Here is a 16297-nt window from a genome sequence, read left to right as displayed (position 1 = left end):
CTCATCCTCAAAGAAAGAATGCTGCAGGATGGATAGGGATAGGGCAGAGAAGAAAGACTATAAGAGCCCCAGTTCACATACAATTTAAGTTTAAATGAAAGAGGCAAATAGCATGAATCAATTTCTGAGGGAGGAAGTCATCATAAATAGCCCTCTGATGACAAATGCGTTTCACTTCTGCTTATTTGTAAATGTGGCTTTGTGACTGTGGCTACAAAGGGCTCTATACCCCGGCTGGTTCCACATACCGAGACCAAGGCAAAGAAGCCGCCACTGTCTTCTTTTCGGAATCCTGGAGCTGAAGCAGAAAAAGTGACATCTGGTAAGTTGTTTCTCTTATGCAATTTATGCTGTAACTTATGGTTGATTAAAAAAATAGCTTTAGATTTATAGAAGAATTGAGACGATAGTACAGAGTTCCCATAGAACCCACAACCAGTTTCCCCTCTTATCTTACATTCGTATGATGCATTTATTATAATTAATGAACCAACATTTATAATATTATTATTAACTAAAGGCTACCTTTATTCAGATTTTCTTAGCTGTTACCTAATGTCCTTTTTCTGTTTTGGGATCCCATCCAAGACACCATATTACATTTAGTTGTCATGTCTCCTTAGGCTCCTCTTGGCTGTGACCTTGTTTTTGATGACCTTGACAGTTTTGAGGAATCCTGGTCAGACGTTCTGTAGGGCTCACCTCTATTGAGAGTTGTCCTTTTTCTCTCAGGATTAGACTGGCATTATGGGTTTAGGGAGGAAGATTACAGAGTTAAAAGTCTCATTAACTTTGGCAAGTTTGAGGAAGCAATATGAGAGGATCCAAGTTCATTTCCTTAGAATCCGATAAAGTACGTAATGAAAATATCTGCTTATTTTACTGACCTGTTCGCCTGGGGGAGAAGGTGGAGGCATGTCATCCCAATGCCTTCTCTACTGTATCTGCCTCCCATGGCAGTGCTTCTACTGTTGCACACATTTGCTGATGCATTAATGCTCAAAACAGAACTCTTTTCCTTTGGGGGTTTGAAGGCGTTTGTTTCACTTTTGCCTCTAAGCTAATGTGTTTAAATTGTTCCTTTGGAATGTACCTAGTTTGGAAGAGCAGTGCAATGTCCAATAAAGTGGCTAGGAAATTTTGCCAACACCAAAGGTACTTAGGATTTAAAAACAGAAAGGAGATAAATCCTAAACATCATCAATATTCCATCACTTTATTAAGAATCTCCTCCTTGCCCTTATTTCATTCTTCAGCTACCTCCCTGTGAGAAGGGGACAAGACTCTACCAAGTGCATAGAACCTTCAAGGTGACTGGTCAATGGGGACAAGAATGGGGGTGTCAGTTTATCATTAAGTTGGCATCTGTTCCCCCCAAAATAAATAGACTTTGCCCTGGTAAATATTAGTACTGATTTCGTGTTTAACTGTCTTCACCAAATATTCTGAAAGACAGTAACATTTGTACAGATGCATAAGTGTCTGTAGACCACCTATGCATGCAATGTCACATTTAGTCCCCACAATGAACTCCAGACTTAAGTATTTTTAATTCTCATTTTATATGTGGATAAACTGAGGCTCAGAGAGATTAAGTGATTTGTTCAGTGTTACATTGAAATACCAGAGCAGGATCTCCAAATCCAGGCATTCTAACTCCAAAACCTGAGTACTTCCCACTACACCACTCCCAGTCTGGAATATAAGGTCTGGGTGTGGGCACTCCTTGCCCATTTTCTTCCCTGATGTGTACCCGACACCTATAACAGTGCCTGGCACACAGTCGACACTCAACAGATATTTATTGAACGAATGAATATAATTCCTGCCATTATTAATGACATGCTTCATCCATTCAACAAATATTTATTCAGTGTTTACCAAGCACTGAGCACTTCCCACATTTGTTAAAAGTAGGGAATAAACCAATGTTAATGATCAAAATGCCCCTTCAAGGAATTTTGCTAATTGAAGCATTTTAATCTTTTCCTATCAGTGTTAACCTTGGGATGGCGGGTAGGGGACAGAAATGAAAGGAAAACAAGAATCGTGTTGGGAGGGGTTAATGGGAAGCAAGGGAAGGTGGGATGAGATTCTGACTAAAGGAGGAGAAGAAACCTGGACGCTCGTCATTCTTAGTAAACACATGCAGTTTGCCTCGGACACGGACTGAAGGCAGTGAAATGTACTACTCGTCCCCCACCTCACCACACACGTACGCACGCCCGTGCGCACATACACACCCCGCACACAGTCTGGCTTGGTTTCTTCTGAGGGCATTGAAGAATTTGCAGACAGTAGCTTCATCTGGAGTCCCTAAGCACAATTTTTATCAAGTTCCCACTCTCCCTGCTACTCAACAGCCTTCACTCCCCGAATTCCTTCATCATGCATTAGAGGGAGCCCCTCATTTGTGGGCACTGTTCCCTCATTCTCCTACTCTTAAGCTCCGGAGACTTTGTTTAAATAGTACCACTTAAGAGGCTGCATGGTGGAATGAAGAGAACACGGAACTTGGACTCACTACGTTACCTTGGACAAGTACCTTCCCCTCTCTGGGCCTCAGTGTCCAAATCTGTAGAAGGGGCTCAAGAACATTATTTAATGCCACTACATGAAGCTGTTCTAATATAGGAGTGACCATTGCATTTGTGTCGCCTCTGTTATGTTCTCTTAAGAAAAAAGGCAGTAAGCAAACACAAACAGAGGAAAGGAGAGCAAGAGAAGCAAGAAAAAGTGTCAATAGTCACAATTATTTGACAGGAAACTGGTTCTGTGCAACCTTCTCACATCTAGATAAATATGCAGAGTCTCATTTGAAAGATGCTATTCTTAGGCTCAGTGCACATGAATGTAAATAAGTACTAAGAGCAAAACTTAACTGTTAACCACACAGTTGAAATACAAGTGAAATAAACCACAATTAACTGTTAACCACACAGTTGAAATACAAGTGAAATAAACCACAATTAAAAAGCTTGCCCCTGTGAGCAATACATTTGGATGTTTTCAATTGCTTCTCTACAGAAACAAATTTTTACAAAATATACCATTGTTGCTACCTCTCTTTGTTGGGAAGTGGAGCCCAACATAATTTGTGGAAGGACTATGGGTCTTCTGCTCTTCAAAGCAAAATGAACCCGAAATGACCATAATCTCAGCTGTGCTGCTTTTGATTACACAGGAGCCCTAATTATTGGTACAGTCTTGGTTTCCATGGCAAGTGACATTTCAAAATAAGAACTTAATCCTTTCGGCTCCCAACTAAATCAGAGAACATTCGCACCTAAAGGACTAGTTCAATTTATAGATGGGAAAGCTAAGGCCCAGAGTGGTACAATGATGGGTCTCAAGTTCTGTGGCTCCTTTGATTTTGGCAAAGCCAGAACTGGAAACTGCCACACCTGATTTCCAGCTTAATGCCCTTCCCACCATATCATTTAGTTTAACTCAATGGCTATATGCTGAGGGGCTATACCACACTATCTCCTATTAATTGATATGTTTGTCTATAGGTTTTCCTTTGTAAGTGCTTGGCATTTATTGCATTCTGCCTCTTCAGCCTTTTAGTAAACGATCCCTTTCCATTTTCCAGAGTCTTCGTTTATCAATCCAATGGTCCCTTTCTGCCAGTGCTGGAACATTGGCAGAAGGAATAAGTGAAGCAGAATTCACCACAACCACACCTCAAATAATTTCCAGTTTCTCCAAATTTCAGTTAGGGGTCACACATTACTCCTACACTGGAACCGTAGATGCTTTATAGTGGGAGGCTCATGGTTTGGTGTCTGCATTGCAAGCAGCTAAGCCCAATCTAACCCCAGGCAGTTACATGCCAATAACCCTTGCTGGCCACCGTGCACTGTTGATTTAATCAGTAAAGTCCTGTGACCCTGAAGGGAGCCCAGACCACTGCCCACATTCTAGAATTTGGTGAACACGTCTGCTTGTACTCCAAGTCCTCTTCCGTCTTGGACTGAAGGGCCTGAATCTCAGTGTTCAAATGGTGGTAACACTTATCAACTTGTTAGTTCTTTGGGGCTTCATCCGGCTTCTCTATCTGTTCCTGGCGTTTGACTAGCAGAATAAGCTGTCCTGAAGGTCTACAGTGGATCTGTCCCCTGGGAGGACCACACATGTTGTTTTGTTTCCAGTGCCCACTGTGATATGATGCCTAACATTTTGTGTGACTATGGCTCATGGAGCTGCTGTCTTCAGAAAACAACAGATCTCTTTCTGAGGGGCAATTCCCAGTTCCGCATCTGAAGTCATTGATGACGTTACCATATTTTTTCCTCCTAACTCGCCTAGGTTTTGATGTGGTTTAGCATTTCTAACTCAGCATTTCCAATCAGGAAACTCTCATGAATTTTAGGGACCTCGTAGAGCCCTCCCACCACCAGCTTTACTGGTGACCATTTCAAGCAAGAACACAGCATCTTGGGATTTAAAGAAGCCTTAAAATCCATCTAGTCCAATGCAGTTATTAGGTTGCTACACCAGTAAAGGTTTAGACAACTCTGGGGCAGAAAATTTGTTACATTCCATTTTGGACAACTCTGACTACCAGAGAATGTTCAGCAAAAATGTGCTTTCTTATACTTTATACCTAGTGGATCTAGTTCTCCCTGCTTGGGACCACTGGAAACATGCATCGTCCATCTTTTATATGCAGCTCTAAGGTCAAGTATTTGAAGACCGCTACGAAGTCCTCTCCCTGTCTTCTGCCTTAGCCTGTGTCTTCCCTTCCTCAAGCTAAGCATTCTCAGTTCCTATGGAGCAGTCCTATCAAAATGAATTTGATTTTAAAACATCCTTTGGTATAGAATCTCATCAAAAGCTTCCCACCACTATTTCATTCATTCAATCTTTCAGCATTATTGTCAGTCATTGCACTTCATGATAGAAATGCAGCATTGAAATCAATGCAGCCATGACCTAAAATAGCTCACGGTTCAGTAAAGAGGAAGAGACGTAAAGGAAGCATAGCAAGCATCATAGCACAGATGTCCTTGGAGCAGTGGTGACACAAGAATGGAATGAATGGGGATCAGGACACTGTTGAACAGAGGAAATACTCAAAGAAGATCTTGAAGAAAGAGTAGGAATTCACCAGGAAGAAGAGGGGAAGGGCACCCTACACAGAAGCACGTTTCTTCTTGGATTCCCTGCCTCGGAGGACTGCAAGGAGTTTGGGGTGGCCCGAGAGGGAGCCTCAAGATGAAGAATGGAGACATGAGGAGCTCTAGTGAAGGCTCAGGACCTTGTACATAGTACGGTTCACCTCACATTCAGCAAACACCCACCAAGTACAGAAACCATTTGTTTGGTTTGACACCCGTGATCCAAACTAAGAGTAAGAGGCTCTTTCGACGGATGAGTGGTGATTTTCGTTTGGGGGTAATATGTAAACGAGGCACCGTCTCCACAACTAACGGCTTGTGGGTCTAGTCGGGATTGACAGGTCAGGTGGGCTTTTGCATATTTCAGAAGGGCTGGTGACTCTCTGCTTTTGAATTACGCGGCTGAGTGATCCAAATAGCAACATCAGAAGTGGAGAAGAAGCACAGATGCCCCCCAACTTGTGTCCCTCAGATTCTCCTCAACGTGTGGGGACAAAGAAACTCCAGGGGAGCAGGGCCCACTGTTCTGAGCCTTTACGGACCCACTTCTCCCTCTGTGCCCAGCCCTGTGTGCCCGGGACTAGAGACAGGTTGGATCTGGCACTTCTTCTTTTGGAGGGGCTTCTCCTTCTCTCCGCCCACCCTGCCACCCGCAGATGCCCCATGAGGCGGAGCTGCTCATAACCCCCAGCAGGGGTGTCTTCCTGATTGAAGTGTTGGGTGGGCTGGTGAGGAAGATCCAGAGACCCTAGTTGTTGCACCTCTCCTTCCCCACTCAGGGCAACTCCAGGGGGCCCCAGGAGTATCAAATATTCCATGCAACTCCCAGACACTTGCTGAGACCTCCTGGGACTCGCTATCACTGGCAAAGGAGTTCAAGGGTTACCTGATGGGGGCGCTGATGTCTCCCAAAGCAGCAAAGCTATACAACTTCACCTTCAAGGGTCTGGTCACTAGAGGTTTATTCTCTTTTCAGAGTGAGTTGCCTTAAAGATCTCAGGTCTTTTCAGTTTAAAGTTCTACGGATACAACTACTGTTGAAAACCAATAGTCAAACATGGATTTTTGTCATATTTAAACCAACGTGTAGTGAAGTAGCAGTTGTGATGGATTTGAAAATAAGTTAGAATGGCCACTGCCCTTTAGAAGCTTGGGATCTAACTGGGGAGACAAAGCGTAAGCAAAATTACATGTTATTTTTGGTTTTTCGCTTTGTATTTACAATTTCTGCAGTCTACCCCTCCCACCTCCACCCTTGTACTTTGTGTGCATTTTTTTTCAGGCTGATGCTCTAAGTGGACAAAAGCAGGTGATTACACAACAGGAAATGGCAGAAACTGAAGATCTTGTGGGTCAGGTGCCACATCCAGGTAACATCCCTACAATATCACCTGATGAAATGAATGGGAACTATTTACCATTATATAATCAAGGGCAAATGAGTTGAGACTGTACTGAACTATAGTCCTTGTTCCTTGCTCTTTATTCAGAAGCTGCTTTCTCACGACACATTTTTAACAGTGAATGAACATCAATTATTTCAGTAACAACTAAAATATCCCATTCATAGTGCAGTGGGTTGTCTGACCAGCAATTACATTTGTGCTCCCCCCTGCTTTAAAAGAAGGTTCCAGGAAACCATCTTGGGTTTTCTGAGGGTAGCCCTCTCAGAACGGACAAGGTGAGCCCCTGGAATCACTGCAGGTGCTTTCCTTAGAAGGAGAGTTGTAGGGTGAACAACACTGGAGTCCGTGAGGGTGGCCCCCCTTCCTGGAAGGCTGGGTGTAGGGCCCCCGGAGACAAGGAGGGAACCTTCCCTCGGAAGCTGCAGGGGAGTAACCCCTATGTGCAGAAAGCAGGGTGTATCACATCCTTTGTGTTTTGAGAATTGAAGAGGAAAAATTGCTTCACTCCTGGGCATGAATTCCTTTAAGGGCAAGGGATCAGTGTTTCTGGGTCAGTGGGGTAGTGCTAGCATCTGAGACGTGGCTGGGCCTGAAAACTGAAGGAACTGCAACTTTGGGGACCCCCTGGCTGAGGTTAGCCCTGAAGGCGTGGGGCGTTCTGCTGGGAAGATCTGCGGCAGGTTCTGGCAACGGTCTGGATCAACAAAGAGCCTGTATTGAGAGCAGCTGTCAAAAGCGACACCTTGTGGCAACAAGAAGCAACAGCAGCAGAGACTAAGGTAGACTTTGTTTTTTGTTTCTTTTGCGGTACGCGGGCCTCTCACTGTTGTGGCCTCTCCCGTTGCGGAGCACAGGCTCCGGACGCGCAGGCTCAGCGGCCATGGCTCACGGGCCCAGCCGCTGCGCGGCATGTGGGATCTTCCCGGGCCGGGGCACGAACCCGCGTCCCCTTTATCGGCAGGCGGACTCTCAACCACTGCGCCAGCAGACTCTGGACTGCTCCATCTGCTCTTTCTTCGAATAAATCAGTGTAAAATGCTGGAAAAGGCGAGGGAGTGCTTGAGCAATTACAGGGAAGAATGAATGTGGCCAGTTTACACCAATTCATTCCGGTTACGGTTTAATATAAAACCACTACCCTTAAGTGGTTTAAATCCCAGATGAAGTACTTTTTCCTTTCCACGTGGTTTTTCATTTTAGAAATTGAAGAAAAAGTTTAAAACTTTGCTGTTTGGGGCTTCCCTGGTGGTGCAGTGGTGGAGAATCTGCCTGCTAATGCAGGGGACACGGGTTCGGGTCCTGGTCTGGGAGGATCCCGTATGCCGCGGAGCAGCTGGGCCCGTGAGCCACAACTACTGAGCCTGCGCGTCTGGAGCCTGTGCTCCGCAACAAGAGAGGCCACGATAGTGAGAGGCCCGCGCACCGCGATGAAGAGTGGCCCCCACTCGCCGCAACTAGAGAAAGCCCTCGCACAGAAACGAAGACCCAACACAGCAAAAATAAATTAATTAATTAATAAACTCCTACTCCCAGCATCTTCTAAAAAAAAAAAAAAAAAAAAAAAAAACCTTGCTGTTTTATCTGACTTCTCAGCGTTTGCTTTAGTTGAGAAATAAGCTTCCAAACTTTGATCAGATTGCCAGTCTTTAAAAAATTGAAATAAAGGCCAGGATACAGGGGCTGTATTGAGACTCTTTTGTAAATGTGGCTAAGATACTGTGCAAACGTTGTTTACACAAAAGAGTTACAGAGTCAAGATCAAGGCCCTCCATCCTTTTACTTTCTTTCCACAGGCAGGGTGGAAACACACTGGAATTCCAAGACACCGTTTATAACACGTAGTAAATTGTTCTTCAGCTGGCCGCTGGCCTAGGGGCCCAAGTTTCTTGTTGGTTTGTTTTTTTTTGTTCTTTTTTAATAGTTGAAAATTATTTGCTTTATTTTGTTAAAACTTATTGGCAGATTTTCTAGAATTTCACTTGATAGCTTCAGTCATAACATATTTATAACTCTAAATGTTTTTCTTTTCCACACTCTGGGATCATGGATAAAATAGAAGAATAAGTTATAAACATCTTCCACAATATTAAACCATAATGTATAATAATTTAAAATAGTAAGACTGTAATTGTGCATCAAAAAACATTGGACTTGTAGTTTACCTCCTTGGCTTTTTGTTCTTGCTCTGGCATTTGCTAGCTCTGTGCCCGTTATAACAAGTCACTTGATCTCTCTGGAACTCTGCATCTCAATTCACACATATTTTACATTGTTTTCCAGCTCATAAATCCTGTGATTCTGTCACCCCCCTACTATCAATATCTAGGTTCAAAAGTTTAACCTACAGTGTATTCCCTTACTTAAGCTAAATTATTAAAGTTAGCTATTGATATATTATCATCAAATAATCTGGGGACTTTGGAAAACCTTATCTGCCTCCACTTTTTTTTTAACTTTTTATTTTATATTGGAGTATAGTTGATTAACAATGTTGTGTTAGTTTCAGGGGTACAGCACAGTGATTCAGTTATACATATACATGTATCTATTCTTTTTCAAATTCTTTTTTCCCATTTAGGTTGTTACGTAAGATTGAGCAGAGTTCCCTGTGCTATACAGTAGGTCCTTGTTGGTTGTCCATTTAAAATACAGCAGTGGGTACGTGTCCATCCCAAACTCCCTAACTAGTGGCATGTTTTTCTTTCTTCTTTGCCCATTCCACTCCGGCATAGCCACTGAGCCAGCAACCACTTGGTTGTTTCTAAGGCAGTCCTTAGACTGAGCCAGGATAACTTCTGTGAGTGGAGATCACTCGTAAAGTTAGAACGTCTGAGAGAGAGGGTCTAAGGACAAGTTCTCTCAACTCCCTGTCACTGTGTGAGCGTGAGGGCGCAGAGATTCGGGCTCTGGCAGACAGCTCAGGCTGTGCTGCACTACTCTGTGGGGTGTGAACTGGCTCCAGAACACAGCAGAATCTGTGCTGGAAGATGCGAGGCCGAGGCCGCCTGAGTTATCTGGGAGACCCGCGTCTGCGGGCCAGTGGCAGAGGCTGGCCCGTCTGCTCAGGCTGCCACCCTGGGTCCCTGAGCGACACTCCCTCTCTGTGGTTCTTGAAGGAATATGAACCCTGTGTCATGTTCGGTTTGGAGGCCTCACGCCCTTTTATGAGCTTAGAGAGTATGACTCTTGGGGTCACCTGTTTTTCCAGGTCACCTCATGGCCGTTTCCTAAGGCCCAGGCCAGCCCCAGGGGCACTGGGTTAGAACCATTTCCAACAATCTTGACTCCAGAGACCCACCTACTGCCCCTTTCTAACCAGGTGAATCCTGCCAGGGTGGCATTTTCTAAAACTCACCCAAACACACAGTTTTGGTTACACCCTTTCCTGAGGTTTATGGGCCCTTCCAGTTCTTCACTTCATAACCGATGGAAGCCACTAAAGTGAATAAATCTCTGCAGAACTACAAAGATTTGCTTCTTGGCAATTTTTTTTTCCTGCCCATGTAAGGAAGCAGCTGCTAATGTCTTTCAGTGAGGAAGCGGGGGAAAGCCCCCCAGTTTAATCTCTGAAGGATGTCCTCTGGGAGGGCACCCTTCAAAACTCTTGTATTACTTATATTGATATTTTTGTCAGCCGACTCATTTTACAGATGAAGAAACTGAGGCTCCGGGAGAAGAAGAGATTTGCCCTGGTCACGTGGCCTGTTCTTTCCTCTGATTCTGCTCCCAATCAATTTCCCTGTTTGAAAAGATCTCTCAGGGGCCTTTCTCCACCCCACGCTGAGCCGTCTTGGGCTTCTCTTTACACTCTTGGCGTTTGGTGAAGAATATCGAGCCATTTTGTCTTCTCAGGATTCCCAAACAGGAACTTTTCATGTCATTTCAACTTATCTTCTGGGGAGATACGTTGGACTCTGCGTTTCGGAACTAGATGCAGAGTCCTGGGACTCTGGAAATTAGGAATGGCCCAACAGGGCTGCTTCTGAAATGAGTTCACGGACATCCAGGGCTGGCAGGGGTCCTCCTAGACTCTTTGGGTTTGTGTATCGATAGAGGTCAGGCAAACACAGTGACCCCTGAACAACGCAGGGGTTAGAGCGCCCACCCTGCTTCGAAGTCAAAAATATGCATATAGTTTAAAGGTCAACCGTATCCTATGCCCCCAAGACCTATAATTATATATAACCTCTGTTTATCTCTAGTTGATGATGATTTATTTAAGGAACCAATGAAAAAAAGAAGACGGTCGGATCGAGACCAGAGGTTCCGAGCGTTTCCCTCTGTGGAACAAAGCGCCTTTAAGGAATGTGAGTGTCACGAAAGGGCTGTCACTTGTTTTAATGTGGCTCTGTTCTTTTCCAAATGTGTTAACATGCTCAGAGGAAGAGAAGGTTACATTCAGAAGCAGGATGGAACATCTCCGAATGATCCCGATCCAAAAAAGGAGGCCTCCTAGTCTCTGCAGAGATAATGTAATATGACAGTTTATCTCTCAGAATCTGGATAGGAGGCTTGTTACAAAAATAATCTCTTCTTGATTAGAACTGTGAATGAAAATGGTTGTTTTGGTTCTTTCATGGGTATTTATATGATGTCCTGGCATTTTTTTTTTCTTTTTATGACCACAGGAGAGAAGAATCTAGAAGGGCTACAGCCCATGGTGAAGCATATGCTGACTTCTGTTACACTGAGCCTCAGAGCAGGCTGGCTTCATGGGAGGCCCCCATTATCAATGATTGCTCTCCCACAAGCTATTATCTCTTATGTCAGATAACTTGTTCTCTTGTTTAATTGGCTTTTCATTTCTTCTTCTTTTTCTTTCTTTCTCTGTAATATTGAGCAGATTCCTCTTGTGGAGACCAAGTACTTGATCCTTGCCAGGTACATCCCGGCTAATACATCTCTGTTGATTCCAGATGAAAAACTGGAGTCACGGACCAGAAGGGTTTTGAGCAACACTTACCAGAAACTCATTCAGTCTGTGTTCCTGGATGACAGCATCCCTAATGGTGCCAAGTACCTCATGTGAGTCTGACATCAGCTACCGTCAGATCTTACTTGGATGTCTTTCCTTAGGCGGTGATAGATGCTTTGCTCCAACAATGAAAGGGAATTTTCAATTAAAAACTGAGCAAAGAAAGCCAAAAAGTTCTGTAGCTATGGGCCATTATTGTTATTTCCGATAGTTACCATTCATTGAGCTGTCACTGCTGCTAGGTGATCTGCTAGATACTTTATATATATCAAATTTCATTTAATTGTCCCAATACCCTTATAAAGTAGGAGCCATTATTATCACCCCCATTTTGCAGAAATTGAGGCTCTGAGAGGCCAAGACATTGACCAAGGTCACACGGTTGGTAAGTGAAAGGGCCGGGAATCCAGCCCAGGCTGTGGGACTCTGAGCCTGTGCCCTCAATGGCCTGTGCCCAGCTGACTAGAAGGCCTTGAGTGGTGTCAAGGCTGCATCTCCTGCCCAGTAAGACTCTTAATGTTGCTCCTAATAATACTTCACCTCTGCATAGACTTTATTTCTAAGATCAAGACTATGTAATTTCCACGGAACACAAACAAGGAGACCTCACATTCATAGAGACGTTGTAGAGTTTGTGTAGAATTATCATTACCAAGTATTTTTGCACAGTCTCATTTGATCCTCATGACAGCTCTGTATAGTAAACAGGGATGAATATTCCCCTTTGACCCGGAAGAGAACGGAGATTCAGAAAGATGCGGTGACTTGCCCAGGATTAGAACTCAGTTGTTTTGTGTTCTGTTCTGATGATCTCCCTACTATGCCTCGATGACCGTGACAATGAGCATTTTTTAATTGATCTAGAAACAGGCTTCTTGCCTTGATTGAAAAACCGTCATTGGACCCAATCTACGTTGGATTATTTGGAAGCTCTGGGGCTGGGAAGAGCTCCCTGATCAATGCCATCATCCAGCAAGCCATGTTTCTGCCAGTGTCTGGAGAAAGTATTTGTACATCATGTATTGTTCAAGTGAGCTCAGGATGCTGTGAACAGTATGAAGCCAAAATCCACCTGCTCTCCAACCAGGTAAGTGTTGCCTCCCTCCCTGTTATTCTCCCTCTCTCCCTCCTTTCCCTCCTCCTGCCTTCTCTTTCTTCCTCTTCCTTTTCTTTCCTTCCTGGCTCCCTCTCAGAGACTAACATTATATTCCTTGTAAATATAGCTCACGTCTTCCTTAAACGAAAAGAACATAGCACAGAATGAGAAAGCCCAACAGAACAAGATGGGGGTTCTAGCGGGTCCTGGCTCAGCTCTCTATGGGACTTTGGGCAGGACGTTTCCCTCTTTGGGTTCCCGTTTCCCCATGGACAAAACAAGGGGGTTGGATTAGGTGATCCCTGACGGGATTAGGTGATTTTAGATTTCCTGGGTAGGCAGCCCCCTGCCCTCCCCAGGGACGATGGATTTCTCCCTTTGTCAGTGTCTTCTGTATCTGTGTCATGGGGGGCTTGGCCCCCGCCTCTGCCTTGGCAGGAGTGGAAGGAGGAGCTGAAGAACTTGACGAAACTCCTGCACAGGCCTGAGGAGCTGGGCAGAGAAGACGAGGCTGCCTGGGACAGGGAGGATGCAGTGGAGGAAGCCATTTGGAAGCTACAAATGTTTTATGGAAACGGGGTGGAAAGGAAGAAGTATGAGGAGTTGCTAAGAGCAAAGCCCAGAGGAAAGATTCCCACCTCCAGAGTCATCACCCTCAGGGCGGAAGAGGTAGGTTCAGGATGTCTTTATTTTTTCAGGAGTCTCAAGGATAAAGGTTGAATCCATTTAGGGGATTTGCGCAAGGCACAGTGTTCTTATTGGAAATAAGGCGATACCAAAATCAGAAGTATCCATGAGAAAGTGGTTTTTCATTATTTATGGCTGTCAAATGGGAATTTGTAGTGTCTGGATGGGGAGTTTCTGTTCACAGGAAAGACTGTTTACAGTTACCTGAAGATTAATTAAGGATGCCTTTGGTGGCAAATAATTTACAAAATAAGCCCAATTTTTAATGGCTTAAACAAATAGGGATTTATTCATTTTCTCACATAAGGAATCTGGGGGCAGTTGGGTCTGTGGGTTGGTTCAGTGGCTCAACCATGGCCGTGTCCCTCTGGTTCCCCTGACCTTCCACACCTGTTGCCTCATTGTAACAAAATGGCTACCGAAGTGCTGGACTTCACAGCTAGCTTCCTGGAAGGAAGAAATGGATAAAAAGGTGGCACCAACCACATCTCCTCTTTCACTGGGAAGTAAAAGCTTTCCTAGAAACACACCCAGCACATTTCCATGTAGACTTTCTTGTTCGGAACTGAGTCACATGGCCTTTCTGAGCTGAAGGAGAGTCTAGAAAAAACAAGAAGCAGACTTGCCAAGATTGGCTGAGACCAATCTCAATCCACTGCCTTCCCAAATAAACAAATAGTCAGGATGCTGCTGGTGCAGGTGAAGGGCAGGATGGATACTGGATGTGCACCTAGTAGAACAATGCTCTCTTCATTTTTATGATCAATAGTCACTGTATTTAAATTAAAACTCAGTTTTAAATTAAACCAAAATACACGGGCAACTAATATGTAATTTATTAATGTTGTACATTTAAAAACCTAGTGTTTCTTGCATCTTAAAATTCACCTTTAATATATTGTTATTCTATTTGTAAATCTGGCAGTTTTTGTATAAAACAAGAACAATTACTTACACCTGTTCTAAAATTTAATGTTCAGTTATCTCCTAAGCTTACCATAGAAAAGCCTCCTTTAAAGGTTAATGCTACTTACATAATTAATCAACATTTCTTTCTATAGTTCAAATTTAATATATTTGATTCTCTCAAAAAAATGGAAAGACTTGACCAGGCATACTTAGAAGTCAAATGAATTGAACCTTTCAAGGCACTTAGCTCTTATATATCTAGAAAATGGAACACATGTAGTGGCCATTTCTTATATTTAAATGGCTATTATAGTTAAAACTCATGCTCCTAATATCTAAAACATAGACCGAGCATGTCCAAAGAAACATAATGATGATAAAACTGGTGACTTTATCTGAATACACACAACTTACACCAAGGTATCAATATAATATTCATTTCTTCACTACTCTGTATTTAGAAATATCCCTTCCCGGTGTTACGAATTTACCCATTGAAACAAGAGGAACAGAATTACCATCTCCATGAATGAGGGCACAGATTCAGAGTTTGGGTCAGGGATTGTAGGCTGGGGTGAGGGAATCTCAGTTTCCCTCCCAGAATGACTCGCCTCCACCAGTTTATTGAGTGGAGCCCTCTTCTTAGAGAAAGCCCATGCTTTTTCTTTTATGGTGCTCTTTTTGTATCTCCTTTATTTTTTAATCAAAATATCTTAAAGAACTTTTATCATTTCCTCTTTCACAATTTCTTGTGATTTGATTAGAATTGATGAGACCTCTTACTACCTACCCTGCAATTAAATCAGACTGCAACAAGTCCTCTGACTTAATCTCAACTCTCTTAAGAATTTACTTTATCTTTCTTTCGGGGCCATTCTGTAGATACTTATTAACAATGACTACCGTGCATCCCAAATCTTCTGTCCCCTGAAGTATCCCATAGAGATTCGCTGCCATACATAGTTGCTGGCATGAATATGTCATTGTACCAAGATATGTTTCGTGAAAAACAATAGGCTGAGAGTGATTCCCCATCTCACCCACCATCATTAAAACATCCTGGAGGGCTTTCCTGGTGGCGCAGTGGTTGAGAGTCCGCCTGCCGATGCAGGGGACACGGGTTCGTGCCCCGGTCCGGGAAGATCCCACGTGCCGCGGAGCGGCTGGGCCCGTGAGCCATGGCCGCTGAGCCTGCGCGTCCGGAGCCTGTGCTCCGCAACGGGAGAGGCCACAACAGTGAGAGGCCCGTGTAACGCAAAAGCAAAAACAAAACAAAAAACATCCTGGAAATGCCTATATGTCAATGTATTTTTTGGTACTTGGAAGATAAATTTTAAAAACCTTTTTGAAGATCAACTTCAGTTTTCAATGTGGAAAATATGGTCACCATCTCACTATCCACTTTCCACAGTCAGGGCTCTCTGGTAATGAACATGTTCACATTAACCATGTGGGAAGAATCCTCTCTCTCTCAAATTTAGAATATTGCATATGACTTCCATTAATTTTAGAACTGGAATGGAATTTAGAAGATACACTTATTATCCAGTGAAGCTATAACTTTCCTGAAGCCCTGTTCTAACTGACTTTGTTTTCTGCATCTGTCAGTTAAGGAGCTTGAACTTCCTGATCTCCAGTGCCCTTTCTGGTTCTGAGTCTAGACACTTCCAGGCTGGATCTGAGGCCTCCTGGTGCCTGTTGCCCAGGTGCTGCTTTTCACGTTTCTCAGTGGACCTTCGATGAACCTGAGTCACAGCCCATTCAGGGTAGACGTGCTGGGAGAATGTCTGGTGTGTGTGACCTGTCCCTCTTCCTCAGGCAGGAGAGCTGTCTCTCAAGCTGGACCCCTACATCCGGACTCAGAGGAGAGGCTGGGATGAAGGATCAGCTGAGACACAAATCTGGCCCTTGATCAAACTGGTGGAAGTGACTCTTCCCAAATCGGAGCTGATTCCAGAAGGGGTTGTGCTGGTGGACATTCCAGGCACAGGAGACTTCAACAGCAAGAGGGACGAGATGTGGAGAAAGGTGATTCTCTTTCAGATGGCTTTGTTCCCTCTCCCCTCAACTCCAGCACCCTTTCTTTCTTTTTTTTTTTTTT

The 16297-nt window shown here is 43.9% G+C and overlaps 1 protein-coding gene across 1 annotated transcript; it reads left to right on the top strand.

Annotated features, from left to right (window-relative positions):
- Window positions 1-248: 248 nt before the first annotated feature.
- On the top strand, window positions 249-16224 carry LOC114485273 (nuclear GTPase SLIP-GC-like; the record flags this gene model as incomplete). The annotated part of the gene is made up of 7 exons (XM_028486424.1): window positions 249-322; window positions 6406-6493; window positions 10732-10836; window positions 11446-11554; window positions 12369-12591; window positions 13039-13269; window positions 16015-16224. Coding segments are annotated over exons 2-7 (921 nt in total), but the record flags the coding sequence as incomplete, so codon positions are not given.
- Between the last annotated feature and the right edge of the window lie 73 nt (window positions 16225-16297).

Source organism: Physeter macrocephalus, unplaced genomic scaffold (genome assembly GCF_002837175.3).
Source record: "Physeter macrocephalus isolate SW-GA unplaced genomic scaffold, ASM283717v5 random_1009, whole genome shotgun sequence".
NCBI classification, from domain to species: domain Eukaryota; kingdom Metazoa; phylum Chordata; class Mammalia; order Artiodactyla; family Physeteridae; genus Physeter; species Physeter macrocephalus.
This window is presented reverse-complemented; position numbering and strand designations above follow the sequence as displayed.